General features: G+C 42.4%; 1 protein-coding gene across 1 annotated transcript in view; it reads right to left on the bottom strand.

Moving 5' to 3' along the window:
- OPHN1 (oligophrenin 1) overlaps positions 1-22,080 on the bottom strand; it is a 292,555-nt gene that overhangs the window by 155,161 nt on the left and 115,314 nt on the right. The window contains exons 2-3 of the mRNA XM_072626106.1: positions 16,700-16,795; positions 12,530-12,591 (exon numbers count right to left, since the gene is read on the bottom strand). Coding sequence (XP_072482207.1) covers positions 12,530-12,591; positions 16,700-16,795 — 158 coding nt within the window. The remainder of the gene's footprint in view (positions 1-12,529; positions 12,592-16,699; positions 16,796-22,080) is intronic.

Genomic DNA, 22,080 nt, shown 5'->3' on the forward strand with positions numbered 1-22,080 from the left:
TGGGGGGGCGGAGCCAAGATGGCAGAGTAGAAAGACGCACATACACATAGCTCCGAACCCGCAATCCACAGAACGGCTACAGGAAAGTAACTCACGGCAAATTCTGCACCCAGAGGCCACGGAACATTGGAGCGAGGGAAATTTCTGTTCCGGAGAGACCTGCAAACCTCTCGCGGGGGGGTAGTTCGCGCTGCGGACTGGGCGCCGGGACTGGGAGCTGAGTGCAAGCCCTGCCACGGTTGCGGCACCGAGAGGAAAAGATCCGAGTGGGCTTCAGGGACGGGATCTCCAGCGGCCACGCGGGTCCCTCCACCCACAGAGGGACCTGCAAACCTCTCGCAAAAGGTCCGTCGCGCTGCAGATGCAGAGCCCAGCCCAGACCTGCCGCGGCCGCAGCACCAAGAGGTACAGATCCGAGCAGGCTTCAGGGACAGGATCTCCTGCGGCCGCACAAGTCCCTCCACCCACAGGTGACGGGGGTTGGTGAGAGAGTCTCTTTGGCAGGTCGAGAGGGGAGTGGGGTGCCCCCATAACTCAGGCCCCCCCGGGAGGTAGAAGCTGAGAGGTGGCTGCAGACTGGGGCTCCCCAAGGGGGCAGGAGCCTGGATCCATTGTAGAAGGTCTGTGCATAAACCCCCTGAGGGAACTGAGCCTGAGAGGCGGCCCTGCCCCGACCTGACCACCTGATCTTAATCTCACACTGAATAGCAGCCCTGCCCCCGCCAAAAGCCCTAAGGCTGGAAGCAGCATTTGAATCTCAGACCCCAAACGCTGGCTGGGAGGATCAGGAGGCGAGGTGGGTGTGAGGAGAATATTCAGAGGTCAAGTCACTGGCTGGGAAAATGCCCAGAAAAGGGAAAAGAAATAAGACTTTAGAAGGCTACTTTCTTGGTGAACAGGCATTTCCTCCCTTCCTTTCTGATGAGGAAGAACAATGCTTACCATCAGGCAAAGACACAGAAATCAAGGCTTCTGTGTCCCAGCCCACCCAATGGGCTCAGGCCATGGAAGAGCTCAAAAAGAATTTTGAAAATCAAGTTAGAGAGGTAGAGGAAAAGCTGGGAAGAGAAATGAGAGACGTGAAGTCAAAGCATGAACAGCAGATCAGCTCCCTGCTAAAGGAGACCCAAAAAAATGTTGAAGAAAATAACACCTTGAAAACTAGCCTAACTCAATTGGCAAAAGAGGTTCAAAAAGCCAATGAGGAGAAGAATGCTTTCAAAAGCAGAATTAGCCAAATGGAAAAGGAGATTCAAAAGCTCACTGAAGAAAATAGTTCTTTCAAAATTAGAATGGCACAGATGGAGGCTAAGGACTTTATGAGAAAGCAAGAAATCACAGAACAAAGTGAGAAGAATGGAAAAATGGAAGATAATGTGAAATATCTCATTGGAAAAACAACAGACCTGGAAAATAGATCCATGAGAGACAATTTAAAAATTATGGGACTACCTGAAAGCCATGATCAAAAGAAGAGCCTAGACATCATCTTTCATGAAATTATCAAGGAAAACTGCCCTGAGATTCTAGAACCAGAGGGCAAAATAAATATTCAAGGAATCCACAGAACACTGCCTGAAAGAGATCCAAAAAGAGAAACTCCTAGGAACATTGTGGCCAAATTCCAGAGTTCCCAGGTCAAGGAGAAAATATTGCAAGCAGCTAGAAAGAAACAATTCAAGTATTGTGGAAATACAATCAGGATAACACAAGATCTAGCAGCCTCTACATTAAGGGATCGAAGGGCATGGAATAGGATATTCCAGAAGTCAAAGGAACTAGGACTAAAACCAAGAATCACCTACCCAGCAAAACTAAGTATAATACTTCAGGGGAAAAATTGGTCTTTCAATGAAATAGAGGATTTTCAAATTTTCCTGATGAAAAGACCAGAGCTAGAAAGAAAATTTGACTTTCTAACACAAGAATGAAGAGAACCATGAAAAGGTGAACAGCAAAGAGAAGTCATAAGGGACTTACTAAAGTTGAACTGTTTACATTCCTACATGGAAAGACAATATTTGTAACTCTTGAAACATTTCAGTATCTGCGTACTGGGTGGGATTACACACACACACATGCACACACACACACACACACACACACACAGAGACAGAGTGCACAGAGTGAATTGAAGAGGATGGGATCATATCTTAAAAAAAAAATGAAATCAAGCAGTGAGAGAGAAATATATTGGGAGGAGAAAGGGAGAAATTGAATGGGGCAAATTATCTCTCACAAAAGAGGCAAGCATTAGTGGAGGGATAAAGAGGGGAGGTGAGAGAAAAACATGAAGTCTACTCTCATCACATTCCACTAAAGGAAAGAATAAAATGCACACTCATTTTGGTATGAAAACCTATCTCACAATACAGGAAAGTGGGGGATAAGGGGACAAGCAGGGTGGGGGGGATGATAGAAGGGAGGGCATGGGGAGGAGAGTGCAATTTGAGGTTGACACTCATGAGGAGGGATAGGATCAAAAGAGAATAGAAGTAATGGGGGACAGGATAGGATGGAGGGAAATATAGTTAGTCCTATACAACACAACTATTATGGAAGTCGTTTGCAAAACTACACAGATTTGGTCTATATTGAATTGCCTGCCTTCCAAAGGGAAGGGGTGGAGAGGGAGGGAGGTAAAGAAGTTGGAACTCAAAGTGTTAGGATCAACTGTCGAGTAATGTTCTTGCCACTAGGAAATAAGAAATACAGGTAAAGGGGTATAGAAAGCTATCTGGCCCTACAGGACAAAAGAGAAGACAGAGACAAGGGCAGAGAGGGATGATAGAAGAGAGAGCAGATTGGTCATAGGGGCAATTAGAATGCTTGGTGTTTGGGGGGGGGAGGGGATAAAAGGGGAGAAAATTTGTAACCCAAAATTTTGTGAAAATGAATGTTAAAAGTTAAATAAATAAATTTAATTTTAAAAAAAAAGGCATCTTATGAACACCAACAGTGTTCAAAGCAAAAGGGAATACAAAAATGAAAGGAAATAGGCTCTGCCTTCAAACAGTTTCTGTTCTACTGCAGAAGTTCTTAACTTTTTCTTGTGTCCTGGACCCTTCGGGCAACAGTCTGGTGAAGCCCATGGAGTCCTTCTCAGAATTAAGTTTTTAAATGCATAAAATAAAATATATTTCAAAGGAAGCCAATTACTTTGAAATGCGGTTATGAAAATATTTTTAAGAACCAGAGTGGAAACAATATTAATCAATCAGTCAACAAGCATTTGTTAAGTACCTACTACATGCCAGGCATTTTGTTGGGCAACGAGGATACAAATCACAAAAATGAAACACTTTCTGCTGTAAAGGAGCTACATTTGGGAAAAGGAGATGAGTTTCTGAGGTCACCTCTTACGTGATTTCCTAAGAGGTGTTGGGCTCCACATCACTGAGATGGAAGAAGGAAACAAGCATTTATTAAATACCTACTATGTATCAAGCACTAAGCTAAGCACTTACAAATATTATCTTGTTGTATCCTCACAGCACCCTGGGAGGTAGGTGCTATTTTTATCCCCATTTTACAGTTAAGGAAACTGAGGCAAGTTGCCCAAGGTCACACAGCTAGCAAATGTCTGAGGCTGGATTTAAACTTAGATCTACCTGATTCGGGGCACTTTTTTGTGCATCTAATTGTGCTACCTAGCTGCGTCACCAGAGGTCTTGAGACAAAGGTTGGATGAGTATGGAATCAGAAGAAATCCAGGAGAAATTGAAGGCCAACAGGAAATTTGGGCTACCCACTATACTCATCTCCAGCATTGAGGTGTGGCAGCATTGTAAGGCATGACAACTAGCCCCAGATGAACAAGACACAGTCTCTGTCCTCATGTAGTTTACAGTAGAATACAGAAAGCAAGAGACAGCCAAATAAGTAGGAACCAAATGGAATATGGGAAGTGTATATGTATAAAAGGAAGAGACAGGCCTAGGAGAGTTCAGAGGAGGGAGCAATCATTGCTGATGGCAGGGAGATGAGGGAAGCTTTCCTGGAAGAGTTGAGTCCTTCAGAATGATCCTCTGAATCTATATTCTTTCTTGCTCCCTGTCTGGACATGCACATATGGACATTCTAGCACTAGGAACTCAGAAAAGAGAGAAAAAAGAACAAGAACTCTTTTGGAGCATCATCTTCCTCTCTTTCAGCATTATCCTCCAAGCCATTATCCTCCAGTTAGTACTACCTGACCTGAAAAGTAGTGTTGTTTAATATGAACACATTTTTCTTTTAATACCATGATAATTCAGACTTCTTCTCTGGTATGAAGGGAGAGCCAAAAAATTTGACGCAGATTTTCCAGATAATGGAACCTAACCCTTATGATGTGGAAGGGATATTTTTATAACAAGCAAAGACTATCGCTCTTCATCTTCATGGCACAGAAGGAGCAAGAGAAACAGAACCATAGACTCTAAAGAATACTGGGTTTGAAGCTCGAGGTTCTGGGTTTGGGTTCTGCCTTGGTTGTCTACTATCCATCTGACCCTGGGCAGTCATTTCACATCTCTGGGCCTCAGATTCCTCAGCTGTCAAGTGAGGGGATTGGATTAGGTCAGAGCTGTCATACTTTCAACCCATCCCTGCCTAAACCAGAATAAAATGTCACTGGGAAGTGTTTAGCAAAATAAATTAAAGATACAACACAAGTTATTGTTTCTATTCAGTCTTGTCCAACTCTTCATGACTGCATAGACAATTTCTTGGCAAAGATATAGTAGATTGGTTCATCATTTTTTTGAGTTGTGTCCCCATTTTACAGATAAAGAACTGTGGCAAACAGGTGTTATATGACTTTCCCAGGGTAATGCAAGCTAGTAAGTGCCGAAGGCCAGATTTGAATTCAGATCTTCCCGATTTGGGGCCCAGCATTCTATCCACCGAGTCATTTACGTGCCCCACAACACAATACAGACAATGTTAATGTGGAGTTTTCTAAGTCAGTATGCCACTGGCAGGGATCCCTTGCTATCTGAGTTTGACTTCACTAGCCTTGATGATCCTCCATGGCTCCTTCCACCTCCATATCTAACAATCCCTCCCTTCTATCACCACTCCTTAAAAAGTCTTTTCAGTCAATTTATCACTTCCTCATTCTCTCTCATCCAGACTTCCAGCCCCTTAAAGGAATGGACTGTTCCCATTTCTCTCTTGCATTCCTAGCAAAAGACAGCTGAAATAACATATGATATATAGCCAACTTAGAAGTCCCACTTCTGTCCCAGGTATGTCTCAGTGCCCCCAGGCAACTAAGACAGTCAGAGGGGGAGTGGGTGCCAATCTGCATTGTTGAAGGGAGTTTTCACACTGGGACTACACTGCACCAATGAAATCCTATGCCACAATTGAGAAACAAACATTGAGCACCTAGCAGAGTGCCTGGCACAAAGGGTAGACTGAATAAACAGCTGTCAACTGATTGTCTAATCACTTCTTCTAGATCATGGTCCCCATAATCCCTCCCATAGCAGCCTGGGGAATTCTACCCCTTAACACTTCAGTCTATCTAATATACCAGGTCTCTTACCAAATGCAATTCAATTAAAGAAGAAACTCAGAAAAATCCATTGCTAGGGACAGAGAAAGTCACTCAAGTCAACAAAATGGCTTCTTTCTTTTGAGCCCAGAGACAACGTAGGGGCTCATGAGCAATGAGGTGGGGTGAGTGATAAGGTTACCCTGGAGAAATATAGGTCCCATCCCAAAGGGCCCCATCCCAAAGGGTCATCACTTCACAACCAATCATAAAAGAAAGACCTGAGAAGCACCTGAAATTTGTCAAGGAAGATCTGTCACTTTTCAGTCAGGTCCTCCTCTTCATGACTCCATTTGGGGTTTTCTTGGCCAAGATGCTGGAGTGGTTTGCTATTTCCTTCTCCAGCTTATCTGACAAATAAGGAAACTGAGGCAGAGTGAAGTAACTTGCCTAGGATCACACAGCTAGCAAGTGTTTGGGACCAGATCTGAACTCAGGAAGCAATGTCTTCCTGACACCAGGATGATTGATCTATCCACTGCAGCGCCATCTAGCTACCCAGTTTTAAGTGTAAGGGTTAATTAATGGTAGCATGATTTTAGAATGGCTCCTATGAGGTCAGCTCGGGTGTTTGTCCCTGTCCAGAACACACCAAAGAAAGCTTCCCAGAAGAGAGGGGTTATGAAGGAATTGTTCTCTAAGACTCAAGGGGCAACAGAAACATGAGCAATGGCTACTATCACCCTGGGGGAAAGGTTTTCAGCTACGAGGAGCCATGAAGACTGTCCACTAAGGTGCAATGGAGGTGAGAGCTGTATCAATGGAGGTACTGATGAAATCTCAGACTTTCGAAGAGTGTTTAAAGTACTGTTGTTGTTGCTATTAATGAAGAATCCAAGAAGGGGCAGAAACCCACTCTGGGCTCCCACGGACTCAGAGTCATCACTGGAGCAACCTTCTTCCTCAACTCTCCTACTGCCAACTCAAGGTGATCCTTCCTCTGCAATATCTCTAGCATCTATCTGCTCCTCTCTATGTCCAATGCCACCACCCCCACGTGGGCCTCGGTGCCACCTCTCTGAACTACTCCAATTGCCTAAAAAGTTCTCCTACCTCTATTCCCTTTCCCCTCCAATCCATCCTTCACACCACTACCACATATTAATTTCTGCACAGATACATCAACTGTCTACTCAAAAACCTTCTGTGGCTCCTACTGTGCTAAAGTTCATGGATCCCAAGTTAAGAACCCCTGCTCTAAACTATATATCTCAGTTCCAGCACATGACGCAAGGTTTAGTTGATAGGGATGTAGGCGGAGTATTTTTTAAGCATTTACTATGTGCCAGGCATTGTACTAAGATTTGTACACAGGAGGCACATGATAACCATCAGCTGAATGGAACTGAACCTCACTGTTGGGAGGTTCTCCCAAAGTTTCTCCTACTGCAATTTCAGGTCCCTCTTGGTACTGGCTAGGCCATTTCTGAATGTCTGCTTTTTCTGCTACGCTGAGTCCTCTGCTAGAAAGGACAAAGACTATTTGATACCTCCAGCTCATCCAGGATGGGGCCCAAAAGGCCCTTTACTAACTGGGCCAGGAAATGGGTAAAGTGTAATCAGGCAGGAAGTTCCTGGCAGGTCGTGAAAGACCTCTGCTGAGGCTCCCCTCCACTCACATCGTTCCTGGACGCAAGTGGGAAGTGGGGAGCCAACATTCAGCATGTGAGTGAGGCGTCCTGGAGACAAAAGGGTACAGCATAATTAAAGACAGAAGAAAGTGACTCACGCGGGTGGCTAGCCGCCAGGGAGAGGGGTGGGAAAAGCAGCTTCTCAAAAGACGGATACTCCTTCAATATTGCACATCTTTTTCTTAGGCAAAGAAAAGAGATAATGAAATAGCAGGGTGGTCGAGTACCGCCGGGCTTTAGAATGATGTCTGAACGGACTAGAGGGGAGAGGGGGACAGCTCTGAGGATGACATTGGCATCATCCCACAAACTCTTCAGAAAGCAGAGAACATCACAGGGCTGCTGACTGGCTGCTGGGCTCTCTCCCAGGCTCCTGTCCCATCTCCCTTGCCCCTTGAGATTTCTGGGAGAAAAGCTTTCTTCTCATGGGGTATTTCCCAAAGGCAAGCTAGCCAGGCAACCACCTGGGGTAGAGGTAAAATCCCAGTGGTGTCCAAAGGAGTAGCCAATCTAGACCGTGCCCTAAGGCCTGCTCTCTGCCAGAGACACTAGAACATTAGGTAAGCTGAACCCAACAACATTTAATAGGGGCAAATATCAAATTCTACATTTGGGTTTCAAAATTTAGTCACACAGGTACTAGATATATGAGATATAGCTAGGGAAAAGTTTGCCTAAAAAAAGATCTATGGATAATAGTGGACAGCAGCCTCAAAATAAGTGAATATGACATGGCAGCCCCAAAAGCCAACTGCTTCTTAGGCTACAACAAGAGCCCAAAATGGAGATAAATGGTCCCTTTTGTGATTCCTCCCCACTGTTCCTAGGTGTACCTTCTAGAGCCAGACAGAGTATGTCTGATTCCTCTTCCATATGATAGCCTTTCAGGTATTAATTATAATAACCATGGAGTTTGACCTTGGAGATCAGAGGAGAAAATGCAGTTCCTTCCTCTTATTCACAGAGGTGGAGGCCTATGGGTAAAGAATACTGCAAATACCATAAGGCATGGCTGATGTGTTGGCTTCTTTTCCTGAACTGCTTCCTTTTCCTTCTTTTTTTATCTTTGCCCCAAGGGATGGCTCTCTGGAGAGCTAAGTAGAAATGAATGTGATGTGATAAAAAGCATAAATAAAAACAAAATGCTTAAAAGGGAGAGAGCAGCCAGAGGAAGGTAACCAGGATGGTGAAGAGTCTCAATTTCTCTTACTGCAGGATCAGATGAAGCAGCAGGGTTACTTAGCCTGAAGACTCATGGAGGACAAAGAGCTGTCTGAAGAGCTATGGTATGGAAGAGGGATGGGGGATGGGACATGCTGTGTCCAGCCCCAGGGGGTGTACATAGGAACAGTGCCGAGGAAAAGTCTAAGGGGCCAATTTAGGCAGGATCTAAGAACTGATGTTCTAGCAATATAAGCTCTCCCCAAGTGGACTGAGCTCCATCAGCAGAGAGTGGGCTTCCCCTCAATGGTGGTCTTCAAGCAGAAGCTAGAACAGGGGTATTTGATGTTTATTACCTCTCATTTTAGAGGAAAATAACATCACTTCATAATGGATAAATACATAACTAATTTGAGGCTGATCCAATGGAACAGCTGAGACTAATCCACACAAAAGAACACAGATGCAGCATAAGAAATGAAAATAGAGAAATGGAAAGGAAAGAGCTCCAATCTCGAAATTAGAATTTAGGATACTTCAAATTGGGATTCACAAGTTTTGCTGCTGAGGGGGAGCAAAGACCACTGAAGATGGAACCTAATACAATGAGACAGCACCTTATTTGTAATAAAAGTCCCTCCTGCCTACAAAACTGCCCCCCGGAACTACTATGCTGGGAACCAGGCCAATGCTATTGGCAGCTATTGATCAGCGTCAATTAGCAAATCATGTGCAGAGCAGCCTGGAATGGCGATAGAAGAGCTATCATAATTCCTCTATTATTATGTTATATTATATATTATATTATATCAATAATAATAATATGTCTAGCATATTCATAATAGAGGCAGCTAGGGAGCACAGATTGTGGTGCCAGAGCACTGAGCCTGGAGTCAGGAAGACCTGAGTTCAAATGCAGCCTCAGACACTAGCGGTGTGACCCTGGACAAATCACTTCACCTCTGTCTACCTCAGTTTCCTTAACTGTAAAATGAGGATAATAATAGCACCTACCTCCCAGGAATGCTGTGAGGATCAAATGAGATCATATTTGTAAAGTGCTTAGCACATAGTAGGTGCACATTTCTTAATATAGTTAGAAAGAGCAAGGCCCACATACATGGCCAAAGAACTTTGTGATCAGTTGAGAATCTAAAATCTTCCTGTCTTACATTACAAGTGAATGACATGAGAGATGTAAAGATGCTGATTTGATTCTATATGTGCAACATGGTATTGAAACTGACACTAAGGTGGTGATATCACGTTGAGAGAAATTTTCAATATAAATTCATTCTTTTTCAATGAATATAATGTAAGAGAATTCACTAATGGAGTTGCATCGAGGTTGGGCCAAAGTACTACTTAAAAATGCCCCCTTTCCCAAGCAATTTGAATACACTACACATTTCACAACCAATAACTTGCATGGAAAAATAAGAGCCAGACACAGGTTTCCAAGCTTTTACAACAGTTTTAAGCAACTTTGTAGATAAGGGTCCATTAAGAGAAAAGGTCTTTGAAAAACCTGTATAGAGGTATAGCAACAGAGTACACTTGTTTAACATGCTAGTTTTCTTGGGTCTGAAAGAATAACCGTCTTTCTTGGTGGTAGTAATAAAGATGAAGCAAATGCACCTTACAGTCAAAATTTCCTCCTAAAATTTGTATATTTTACGGGTACTTTGGAAAGACTGACTACTCAAATAAATCACTTTGAGAGTCTCAAATCCATAAATAAAATGATCGCATTTATGAACATGTTACCACTATTTTCCAAATTTAAAAAATATCTGCCCTGCAAATAACATAGAACAAAGTAAAGACTAATTTATTCATCCCTGGAGCAGTCTGCAGAAACATATTCTCATTTTATTTTAAAGATCTAGATACTTCTAAATACAAATGGCTAAGGAACTCATTTGCTGTGGACAAATATAATAGAATTGGTCTTACTCTTCCTAACTTCCCTCTTACTGTAAATGGCACCACCATTCTCCCAGTCCCCCAGGCTCCCAACCCAGGTTGCCATCCTCAACTCCTTACCTACTTGCACCCCAAAGATCCAATTATTTACCAACTCCTTTCCTTTCTACCTTCACAACATCTCTCAACACCTCCTCTCCTCTGACACTGTCGCCACCTCATTGATACATGCCACGGTTAGTCAGATAGCTTCTCACTTTAAGTGAGTACCTGAAAAGACCTTAGCTTAAAAGGCCAAGGTCTCCCACTGCATCCTGGGCTGTCTCCAGTCATCCTGGTCACTGGATCCAGATGGTTCAGGAGGAGAAAGTGCGGTTGGTTACCCTGCGCAGCCCTCCCTCACTCAAAACAAAGTCAAGTGCAAGTCATGTCATCATTTCTCTGATGTCATGGTCCTCTTAGAAAACAAAGGACAAAAACAACCTGCAAGTCTCATAGTTTGCTAGTGGGTCCCCTTGCCTCAGAACTCTCCCCATTCTAACCCATCTTCCATTCAGATACATCTTCCTAAAGTACAAGTTTGACCAGGTCACCTCTTCCCCTGATTCAATAAACTCCAGTTTATTACCTTATAAACAATAACTTATATAATTTATAAACTCCTTATTACCTCCAAGATAAAATACAAAAACCTCTCTTTGATATTCAAAGCCCCTCGTAGCCTGTTTCCCTCCTGCCTATCCAATCTTCTTACACCTTACTCATGCCTACGTACTCTTCAATCTAGTGACACTGGCCTGCCTGACACTATTCCTCAACATGACATTCCATCTCCTCATTCTGGGCATTTTCCCTGGCTATCTGCCATGCCCAGACCTTCCTCCCTCCTCATCTCTGCCTCCTGACTTCCATCAATTCTCCGCTAAAAGTCTACCTTCTCTAAGAGTCTCTCCCAGTTTTTCTCAATGCCTCTAGATCAAATCCAATTTATCCTGTCCATACCTTGTTTGTACATAGGTGTTTACATGTTGTCTGCCCCATCACACTGTGCTCTCCTTGAAAACACGGACTATCTTTTGTCTTTCTTTGTATTCCCAGTTCTTAGCACAGTGCCTGGCACAGAATAAGTGCCTGATAAATACTTGTTGTTTATTCCATCCTAACAAGAAGTAAATGGACTTATCATGGAAGGTTGCACAGAAGCAAGCAGTGGAACCTGAAAATTGTATTATCTTTTGGCTGTAAGGGAGCAAAAGGTTTTCTGTTCTATCAAACAAAGCGATACAAATTTTACGACTGTTCAAAACATTTTGTTTGTATAAGATGGATTTTCAGCTATAAGCTTTATAAAGAAAAATAGAGATTTCAATAGTAACTAAAATGGAATTACAAGTATCAATGTCATCCATACACCATGTTTTGAGAAAATGAGCTGAAAAAACAAGCTCACTCATCATCCCCTTGATAATATTATGGCTAATACTTTTATAAGTTAAAAAATGACCTTTTGAAAGGGATTTTATCAATAAATGAATATGTGTGTTATATTGTTTTATTGTTTCACGTTTGTGTGAAAAAATCAAAATTATTATATATTGTTAATTTTATTTAAATGAAAGATGAGCAAAAAATTATTTGTGTATATTGTTTGATGAAGAGTGTGAAAAGATAATGATTTGGGGAGAGGTAATAAAATCACCATTACATAAAGTTTGGGAACCATTGGACTAGGTCATTTCTAAGGCCCCTCCCAAGTAGAAATTCTGCACCAGCAAAGCCAGGCTATGAGCAGAGGTCCTTGGACTCAAAGTCAGAGCTTTGGCTAAGTCACCATAACTTGTGCTTGGGTTACTTATTGATAGTGTTACTAGGCTTATCATTTTTTTAATTCTTTGCTTAATTTTTTTAAACCATCAAGTGTTCAACATTGTTATTCTAGCTTAATTTTGTCTCTTCTGAAGCCCTTTCTAGCTGAGACAAACAGAAACAAGATTTCCATACTAATTCGCCGCTGCTTTGATGGCAGACTCCCATGATGGGCACTTGAGACCCTGCAAGCAAGTCCATTATTCAAAGTATTTTGATTGCTACAAAGGAAACCACAGTTCCAAACCTCCCCTGGCTCAGCAGAAATAGTGAGAAGCAGCAGCTCACATAGAAGAGGACCACCTGGGAATTAGCTCCCCCCAGCCCCAAATTTTCTCTTGGAGGCAAGCTAACAAGCTTGCCTGCCAATGAGCCCTTCAGAGGCTTAATGGTGCACACCTACCATCATCATCCTCTCATTTTCAACTTCATTGAGGAGCTCAGCAAATTCCTTAAAAGATTCCGCTGTAAGAAAAAAAAAAACAGAAAAGGAAGCTAATTAGTTGCTGATACTTGACAAGATCCCAGAATGAACTTCACTTAGACCAACCACAGACCAGGCCAGCCAAGGACACCCACAGGTATTGTGTTCAGCCAGACCACCTCTGAATCAGGGAACAAAGATTATTGAGCCCTGTGCTAGGGAAATTGAGTGGAGCCAGAGACTAGCTTACATCGTGAAGTCCTTTTAAAGCTATTCTCTTAATCCTCAGGGCTGGCCTGTGAAGCACATACTATCAGCAATGTTAATCTCATTATGGTAGGGAGTGACTGCCCATCAATTTCAGTCACCTGGAAACCCACTACTAAGGAAACTCCTCTCCCAAAGCAGACCAGTGCCTGCTCTGCAACTTCCAGAGAAGTCTGGGAGGGGCAATGAAGGGCTAAGTGACTTGGTCAACATGACATGGCTAGACTGAGCTTGAACTCAAGTCCTCATGGCTTTGAGGCTGGCTCCTTAGCCAATAAGAATACGAGTTTATATCATATCATATTATGTTATATAATATCATATTATATTACTTATATTGCTATTTATATTATATATTCGGTTATATATTATTATAATAGCTAGCATGTAGATAATAGCATTGTAAAGTTTGCAAAGGAAAATGCTCTCTCTCCCTAAATATGTGTACATGTATATGTATAAAATATACACACATATATATACATATGAAAGTTAATTTAATCCTCATAAACACCCTAAGAGGGAGGCACTATTATTATCATGAGTTTTACAGGTGAGGAAGAGGTTAAGTAACTTTCTGGAGTTACACAGATAGTATGCGTCTGGGATAGGATTCAAACTCAGATTTTTTTTAATATTGAAATACAGTCATGAAAATATATAGCATTTTATTTTATTTTATATTTTATTTTTCCCCAACTACATGTAAAAATAATTTTTGACATTTGTTTCTGAAAACTTTGAGTTTCAAATTCTCTCCCTCCCTCCTTCCCCTCCCCCCTCATTGAGAAGGGAAATAATTTGACGTGTGCAGTCATACAAAACATATTTCCATATTAGTCATGTTGTAAAAGAAAGCACACACACACAAAAGAAAAACAAGAAATGTTTTTAAAAGTCTGCTTTGATCTACATTCAGACTCTTATCAGTTCTCTCTCTAGAGATGGATAGCATTTTTCATCATAAGTCCTTCAGAACTGTCTTGGATCCTTGTATTGCTGAGAATAGTTAAGTTATTCACAATTGATCATTGTACAATATTGTTGTTACTGTGTACAATGTTCTCCTGGCTCTCCTCATTTCACTCTGCATCAGTTCATACAAGTCTTCCCCAGTTTTTCTGAAATCATCCCCTTCATCATTTTTACAGCACAATAGTACCCTATCACATTCATATACTCATCATTTTTACAGCACAATAGGATCCCATCCCATTCAAATACTATAACCCTGTTCAGTAAATCCTCAATAGGGAGACATCCCTCTTTTCTTTTTCTCTGATGTCTTTTCCCCAAATTTTTGCCACTTTGTAAATTTAAGAAACAATTTCCTCTAAACTTCCCCACAGGCAGCAGGAAAGAAACATCCCTCCATTACCAGAAGTGCCTAAGGACAAGGGAAATCTCTATAAAACCTCAGAGAGAACATCATGGCATGCCTCTATTGCCCTAATACCCTAACAAGGAATAGGGTCAATGCAAGATGAGCAGTTATTTTTGTGAAACAAGTGAGTTAAAGCTCCTGAAGGGAGATCACCGAAACTAAGGCTGCCAATTTGTCTAAAGGACAACCTCAATGTTGAGAAAGTTGAGAAGAGTGACTCAGAAAGGAGTAAATGGACAGAGCTAGAAATGTTGATCAATCACCCTCAGCCCTAAAAATTCAGGGGCACTGTTCCCAAACCCCAATCTCTCATATAAAGGGTGGGGGGGGGGTTCATTTCCTTGGCAGCTCGATCCCAGAATCTAACCTTCTAACCACAGAATTGAGATGTCCTGGGCTGCACCAGCTTTAGGAGTTGGCTCAGGGATAAAACCCCAAGTTCCAAGAGTTCCCGAGTTCAAGCATCAGACCATCTGGAAAAAGATTTCCTAATTCAGCATTTTCTTTGGCACAGCAAGAGGGCAGGTCATGTGGCTCTTGCACAGGGCACTACTTGAAGAGCAAAGCCAATGTGTTACACAGACAATGCAGTTCTGATAAAAAAAAGGGGGGGGGGGTCCTTCCTAAGGGAGCCTAATTCACAGATCATACCAAAAGTCTTGGGGAGATTACATAAGAGTCTATGGCGGAAACAAGACTCATCAGAGTCACAGAGCAAGCTCAATTCTCTTGGAAGACTGGAGGAATGGGTAGAGGTAGAGGAGACTTACCAGTGATTTTTTACCAGAGGATAAGTGGTTGATTTGCCATCCTAGAGGGAAAGAGACAGAGGCCACGTATCTTGCCCCTTTCTCGTTGACAAAAGAGACTCCATCTTGGAAACTGGTCTCCAGTACATGTAAGGCTGGCAATAAGATACTTTTCTTTGTCCTTGCTCTCAAACCCACCCTACTCTTGCCCTTGTCACTAGACTGGTAAACAGACAGTCCTGTTGTGGACTAAACAATGATAATGATCAATAGTGAGTCTGAAATGTAGATCAAAATGCACAGCAAATCCAAGTGGAAATAAGCTGCTTTTATGAGAGAATAAGAAGTCCCCCTCAAGCTCCTTTTGTTCAGAGGATTTCTTTCCTAAAGAGTCCTCCCACATCCCCATGCTGCTATGGAGTTGTCTTCAAGAGTGAAATCAAAGTTTGAGCGAATAATCTCATTATTCAACCTAAGAGAACAAAGACAGGGGGAAAGGGCCTGTTTTGTACAAAGATATTTCTAGCAACTCTGTTTGCAGTGACAAAGAACTGAAAACCAAGGGGGTGCCCATGCATTGGGGAATGGTTGAACAAATCACGGCAGATGAATGGAATGGAACAGTATTGCACCATAAGGAATATTCAAGGGATGGATTCAGAGAAACTGGGAAAGATTTGTACGAACTGATACAAAATGATGTTAGCCAAACCATGAGAACAAGTTGTAAAGACAAACTACTCTGAAAGACTAAAGAACACTGTATAATACAATAACCAACCAGGATCCCAGAGTCTTCATGATGAAGCAAGCTACCCACCTCCTGAATATGAAGAAGACATTGGTTTTTTTGAGCATGACCCATGTGGGAATCTGTTTTGCTTAATGATGTATATTAGTTGCAAGGATTTTGTTTTGCTTTCCTTGTTATCAGTTGAGTGTGGGAAGTGAAGAGGGGCTGTAATGACAGAGCTGCCCTTCCTCTCCAAAAAAAGCAGAAAAATAAGATTGATATTTTTGGACATAATCAATGAGGGAATTGATTTTGCTCAAACACATGTGCGTGTGCACACACATGCATATGTACATATTTATTTATTTGTAATTGAGGTTTTGTTTTCCTTTCTTCCTCAATAGGGAGAGGGAGAGAAGGTAGATTTTCACTGGTTGAAAAAAAATTAAAATTTACTTTAAAAAAAGAAAAAGAGAGTCATCAAAACAATTTTTTAAAATGCAGAGAAGAAAGCAGAAGGACATTTGGAAGGAAATACACCAGCAGGGCAGCTTTGGAAGTCACAGGCTGAATTTATCATACATATGTACATAAAACATGCAAAGTAAGCTGCCCTTAATAGAGATTCAGAGTTCCACGTACAATTCGCCTTTTTCTTCTCTACTTGAACATAGAAATGCTCAATTTATTTTGTATTTGTTAAGTTCAGAATAAGCAACTGAAATTTCTTTAAAAAAAAAAAGCATAAACTGTGGTCTTTACCACAATATCACCAACCCCAACTTCTTCTGGGATCTCCATTATTGATCATCCTTGGTCTTGCAGGGAACCATGAGAGACATCTACTTTTCACCTGAGGGTGAGGGACTGGCTTCCAGTAGATCCCAAGTCCCAGATTTGTGTTGGGAGAGCCTCAGGTATCTTGAGAACTCATCTAGGATTGATCTTCCTCCTGAGGAAGAAAAGTGACCCTGGTACATAGGGGGCCACATTCCTAAGGGGAGGAAAACACTTACCGATGTTAATCTCATCATCTGTCAGTGTGTCCCCAGTGAAGTCAAACTGGAAAGACTGCAAGGTCTGAGAAAATTTCTGCACGGCTGAAGAATAACCTGGAAAAGAAAGCAAGAAACAAGGCTAAGCATCATGGAACCAATGACAACTGGCTAGAATTCATTTTGTGGGAGGAAAGGGGAGAAAGGGGGAGGGATAAGGATAGGGCTGGACCTGTGCTTTGATTGGCATAGGGAATTCCCAGGTGAGGAAAATCCCTTTAACAAAGCAGGTCAGCACCTTCTCTATGCTCAAAGCTCCACCTAGAATATGAAGAGGTAACCAGGGTGACACAGTGACAGAAGGAGGATTCTAACTCAGATCTTTGTGGCTTCGAGGCAGCTGTCCATTAGTGATTCTCTTCTAGGAGTACAGCAATTTGGAAATATGGTGTGTAGCCACTCACCCAGCCAGGAGCTGAGACACAAAAGTAAAGCCACCATCACTCTACAAGGCCTAGGGCCATGTAGGGAGTCTCTGTGTCTTCTGCCTTGCTTCATAGAAAATATTGGATAGTCATCATCAGTTCATTCACCCCAAGAAGTGGGCCTAGCCCTTCCTTCTTTTATCCTCTTCTCTTCCCCTCAAAAAAGTCTCTTCTTTGTGCTCCTTAGATTTCCTCACCAGCCTCAGCTCATTCTGAACTTCAGTCCCTGATAGGCCCCATTATGCTCTTGTGTTCATTTTCTGTTACTTGCCCTCGATTCCACCTTCTGTACTTTTAAGTGAAAAATCTAAGCAACCTCATCATCCTTCTCTCCTTTTTCCTTCTCCTTGAAATGATTTCTCATTCTTGAGTCATTCATCCCTCAAAGAGTGATGTCCTCTGCAGAACACTATTAGTCCATAGGATCCTACCTTTTCTGCCTCTTTAACCTCTCCTAAAACCTATGCCTGACTGTCTTCTCCTCCATCATAAATTCTAGGAGAGAGTGATCCCTTCCCCCAGGGGGGCAATCAACCAATTCCTCCCTGTTTGCAAGAATCAGATCCAGAACAGAACTTCCCTTTGTTGGTTCCTCCACCTACTGAAGAATAAAATGAGCATCAAGACAGATCAAGAAAGTAGTGGTTGCTCTGCTGCTTTTGGCAGAGGGAGAGAGCTCCTGCCCATGTCCCCCGTCACTATGATACCATGCCCCTATTCCCCCCCAAGTCTTCACCTACTTCTTCTTTCTATCTACACAGTATGTAGTATATTCCAATGGAGTTCCTCAGATGAGTTTACTTCTCCATATACCATGCTGCTCCTGCCCCACCTCCCCACCCTTCCGCCTAGACTTTTCTTTTGAATATCATGTGCTCATCTAGAGAAGCAACCAGGTATGGTTCTATCTGGGCCACAGAGGAGCTGTGTGATGCTGGGAAAATCACTTATCATCTGTGTGCCTCAGGCTACTCTCTAAGACCAGAACTTTCAGAGAAGATGCCAACCTGTACTGATATAGAGAGTTCCCTCAGCTGAGAATTCCTCTCCCAATTAAACCACAGGTCCAGTGCCTATCCAAGGGTGGGGAACCTGCAGCCTCAAGGCCACATGTGGCCTTCTAGGTTCTCAAGTACAGCCCTTTGACTGAATCCAAACTTCACAGAACAAATTCCCTGAATAAAAGGATTTTTTCGAACAAGCTTGGACTCAGTCAAAAGGCCATACCCAAGGAACTAGAAGGCCACATGTGGCCTCAAGGTCACAGGTTCCTCACCCCTGCTGCCTATTCCCTATATTCATCTAGAGTCACATTCCAGGCATGGATGAAATTCTGCCATCCCACTTACTAGACTAAGCTCCATAAGAACAGGGAAGACGAGAAGAAGGAGGAAGAAAAGGAGAAAGAGCTGGTATTTATAGAGTACTTTCAGGATTGCAAAAAGCATTATATCGGGGGTTCTTAACCTTTTTGCTTCATGACCCTTTTGGTAATCTGGTGAAACCCATTATGGACCCCTTCTCAGAATTATGTTTTAAATGCATTTTTAAAAACACATAGTATTACGAAGAAAACATTTTTTTGAAATACAATTAATGAAATACATTTTAAGACCAGTTCATGGACATCAGGCTAAGAATTCCTGCTTGATATACATTATCTCCTTACAATAATCTTCTCATTATTCCCATTTTACAGAAAAGGAAACTGATTTCCCATAGTCACACAGTGAGCAGGATTCAAAGTTAGAGCTGAGTCATTAACCTGGTCCTGCAACTTCAGGTCCAGTTGTCAGGTTCCAGTGACCTTTGGCCCAGACATGCCAAAGAGAAAAGGGAAGAGTTCCAAAGGCGTTGCTGAAGATGTAGCTTGTGACACAGAAGGGATCCGTGTCAACACTCCAGTGCTCTGCTGGGGTCCCCAAATCTCAGGGAGCTCACGGCACATCTAGGCACACCAGATATCTCCAGGGACAGGGACACATACACACACACACACACACACACACACAAACACACACACACACACACACACACACACACACACAAACACACACACACACACACACACACACACACACACACACACACACACACAGTGCAAGGGAACAGAAAGAAACCCGGAGAAAATCAAAGAAGAACCAGATCCCCTTTTTGGCTTGCTCGCTCTCTCCCTTCCCTCCTCTGTGAACAGCCAGCTCTACAAGCAACAACTGGTCCAGGGACTAGCCTTAGACACCAGCCTGACCCAGAGATTCTGGTTTGCCTTGCCTTTTTCTCCTGGCAGTCTCCAACTTGGAGAGAGATTGGTACAGTCCTCAGGAGTATTAGCAGTAGCTGCTACTTCTCATCTCTCAGTTCAGCTGTCCTAGCTTTCAGGGCATCTCCCACAAAAAACGATACCAGTCAATTTGAGCAGCATGCCAACTTTCACATAAAAAGGCTTATACTACTCCCCTCACCTCCCTGGGTACAGATTTTGACTTTTTTCTAGTAGGATCAGAGATCTTGAGTAGAAAGAGGTATTGGAGGCCACTGAATCCCAACCTCTAATTTAACATAGAAGGAAACTGAGGCACTGAGAGGTGAAGGGACTTTCCCAAGGTCACATATAGGATCCTAGACCAAGAGCTGGAAAGGACTTCAGAGGCCCTAAAGTCCAACTTCCTCATTTTTCAGAAGAAGAAACAGACTCAAGGAGGTGTCAGTGGGGGTTGGGATGAGGAGGGGGAGGAGAGACTTGAACCCAGGTCTTTCTGACTGGGACCACTCACTCTCTATTCACTATACTACAATGCTTCTGTAGCATGGATACATTTAAAAGTTCTCATCTCATCTACCTTATACCTAACAGTATATATAGAGTGAGAAAACTGGTCAGAGTTGCAGGGACTCAGAGCAGAGTTCAATTAAATGGCTCCCACACCCACCTAGCCAGGGGCCTAGCCTTCACCAATGTACCTCCTCTGGTGACCTGGAGGAAGGACATTGGCACTTTTCTGCTTCTTCCTTGTTCTGGATCAGTTCTCACCCAACATTTACACTTAGCAAACAGTCAGCTTATCTTACTGTGTACAGAAGTCAATCAGTATGGTTTTATTGCTTTCCAGGACCAAGGGAAAGGAGATGAGGAAGGCAATGTGACCTATTCCTTTTGACTAAAACATGCTTATAACATGAGTAGGACTACATCAAACTTTTCCAGGTAATTTAGCTGGAACATCAGAACTCCCTGGAGATTTCGATCACCATCTTGTTTCTTTTCCATTTCCAAAAGCACTTTGTTTCAGGCAATTAGAACCAAGAGACCTGGAATGGACCACATTTCAGACCAACTCTGGGGTAACTGGGAAAGACTGTTCAGGTTATCATAGTTTCCCAGTGTTTCCACCTTTAGAATTAGACTTCCCCTACAACATTTCCCCTACAAATCACTGACATAAATAAAATAAAATTAGCAGCATGCCAGCCCAGCTTCCATATTTCATCACAAGAAAGAACACAAAACTGGCCATGTTTATGGAAAACAATCCTATCACCTACAACTTTCCATGGACCAAGCCCACAGACGTCTTTGGCCAGTCACGCAGCCCTTGAGGAAGGAGTTCACCATTTGCTCTCTGGTTCACCCTGGAAACTTTAATAAAGATCTTAATTGCTTCTCCCTTCACCCATAACATGAATTTCAATGGGTGGACTTTTTTAAGGAGGGAGGGGAGTAATTATAAAACTACAAATTGTAGTTACTCCCTCTCCTATTCTCATCTAAGTCTTCCTGCCCTTAGAGACTCAGCAAACCAATCAATCAACAAGCTCTTACCAAGTACCTCCTTTGCTCTGGGCACTCTGCTAGATGCTGGGTATACAGATCCAAAAATAAACCAGGTAGTGCTCTACTGGGGAGAAGCAACATTAATCAATCAGCAAGAATTTACTAAGTGCCTACTATGTGCCAGACACGTACTGGAAACTAAAGAAGTTGTTGCTTGTCCTTCATTTTGAAAGAGAACCAATGATGTCACAGGGTGATGTCTTGGATTGCAGGTAAATTGGATTTAAGTGAAACAGAGCTGTGCAAAATTGTCAAGAGAGCTTCCAGCGCCATTAAAGTCCAGCGATAAGACAAAAGTGGATGACCTTGGCATTTTCGCCGTTTGACTAAGCTCCAAGTGCTTCACAGCACCTACTTCAGCCACCTTAGGTGTCTCCCTTTTTTCTCTCAAAACTACCCTTCCGTTTGTATCCCTGATCCACCCACATCTTCCTGATTTTGGAGGGGACCCTAAAAGTGCAAAGGAGCAAATGTCCTGAAGATCTTTTATTACTCACTTTGCCCTAGAAAAAGGTTTCACAAGCAGCTATAGATAAGAGAATAATCCCGGTAAAATCTCCCTTCCCTTAGAGCGTCACTGAAAGATCTACTTTAAGATGAATGGATGGATGTGTCTCCATACCTTGTATCCTCCACCCAACCTAACTATGGATACATTTGTATAAATAATCAGGTACCTCAGACCTTTTTTCTTTTGTTTGTTAAACTCCCAGCTGTCTTCTTCCTTTCCCCCTCTAAAACAGTCACTTAGGAAAAAAATTCCAGCAAAAACAAATCAAAATAAAATCCATCCTGTGATTCATTATTTTGACTTGCTATCAGCTGATCATATTGACTGAGATTGTGGAAATAGACAAAAAAGATTTGCAAAGTGTAGCATCTGATGCATGGTTTTACTTAGGAGAGCACTAGTATTAGAATAACAAAATACACACATATACACATATATGGGTGTGTGTGCATATATATGTATTCCTTTACACTCTACTTGTTCAAATGTGTCAGTGCTCAGTCAACGAATAAACACTGTGTTAACAACGAACCAGACACTAAGGATACAAAGAAAGAAAAAACAACCCCTGTCC

Source organism: Notamacropus eugenii, chromosome X (assembly GCF_028372415.1).
Source record: "Notamacropus eugenii isolate mMacEug1 chromosome X, mMacEug1.pri_v2, whole genome shotgun sequence".
Classification (NCBI taxonomy): Eukaryota; Metazoa; Chordata; class Mammalia; order Diprotodontia; family Macropodidae; genus Notamacropus; species Notamacropus eugenii.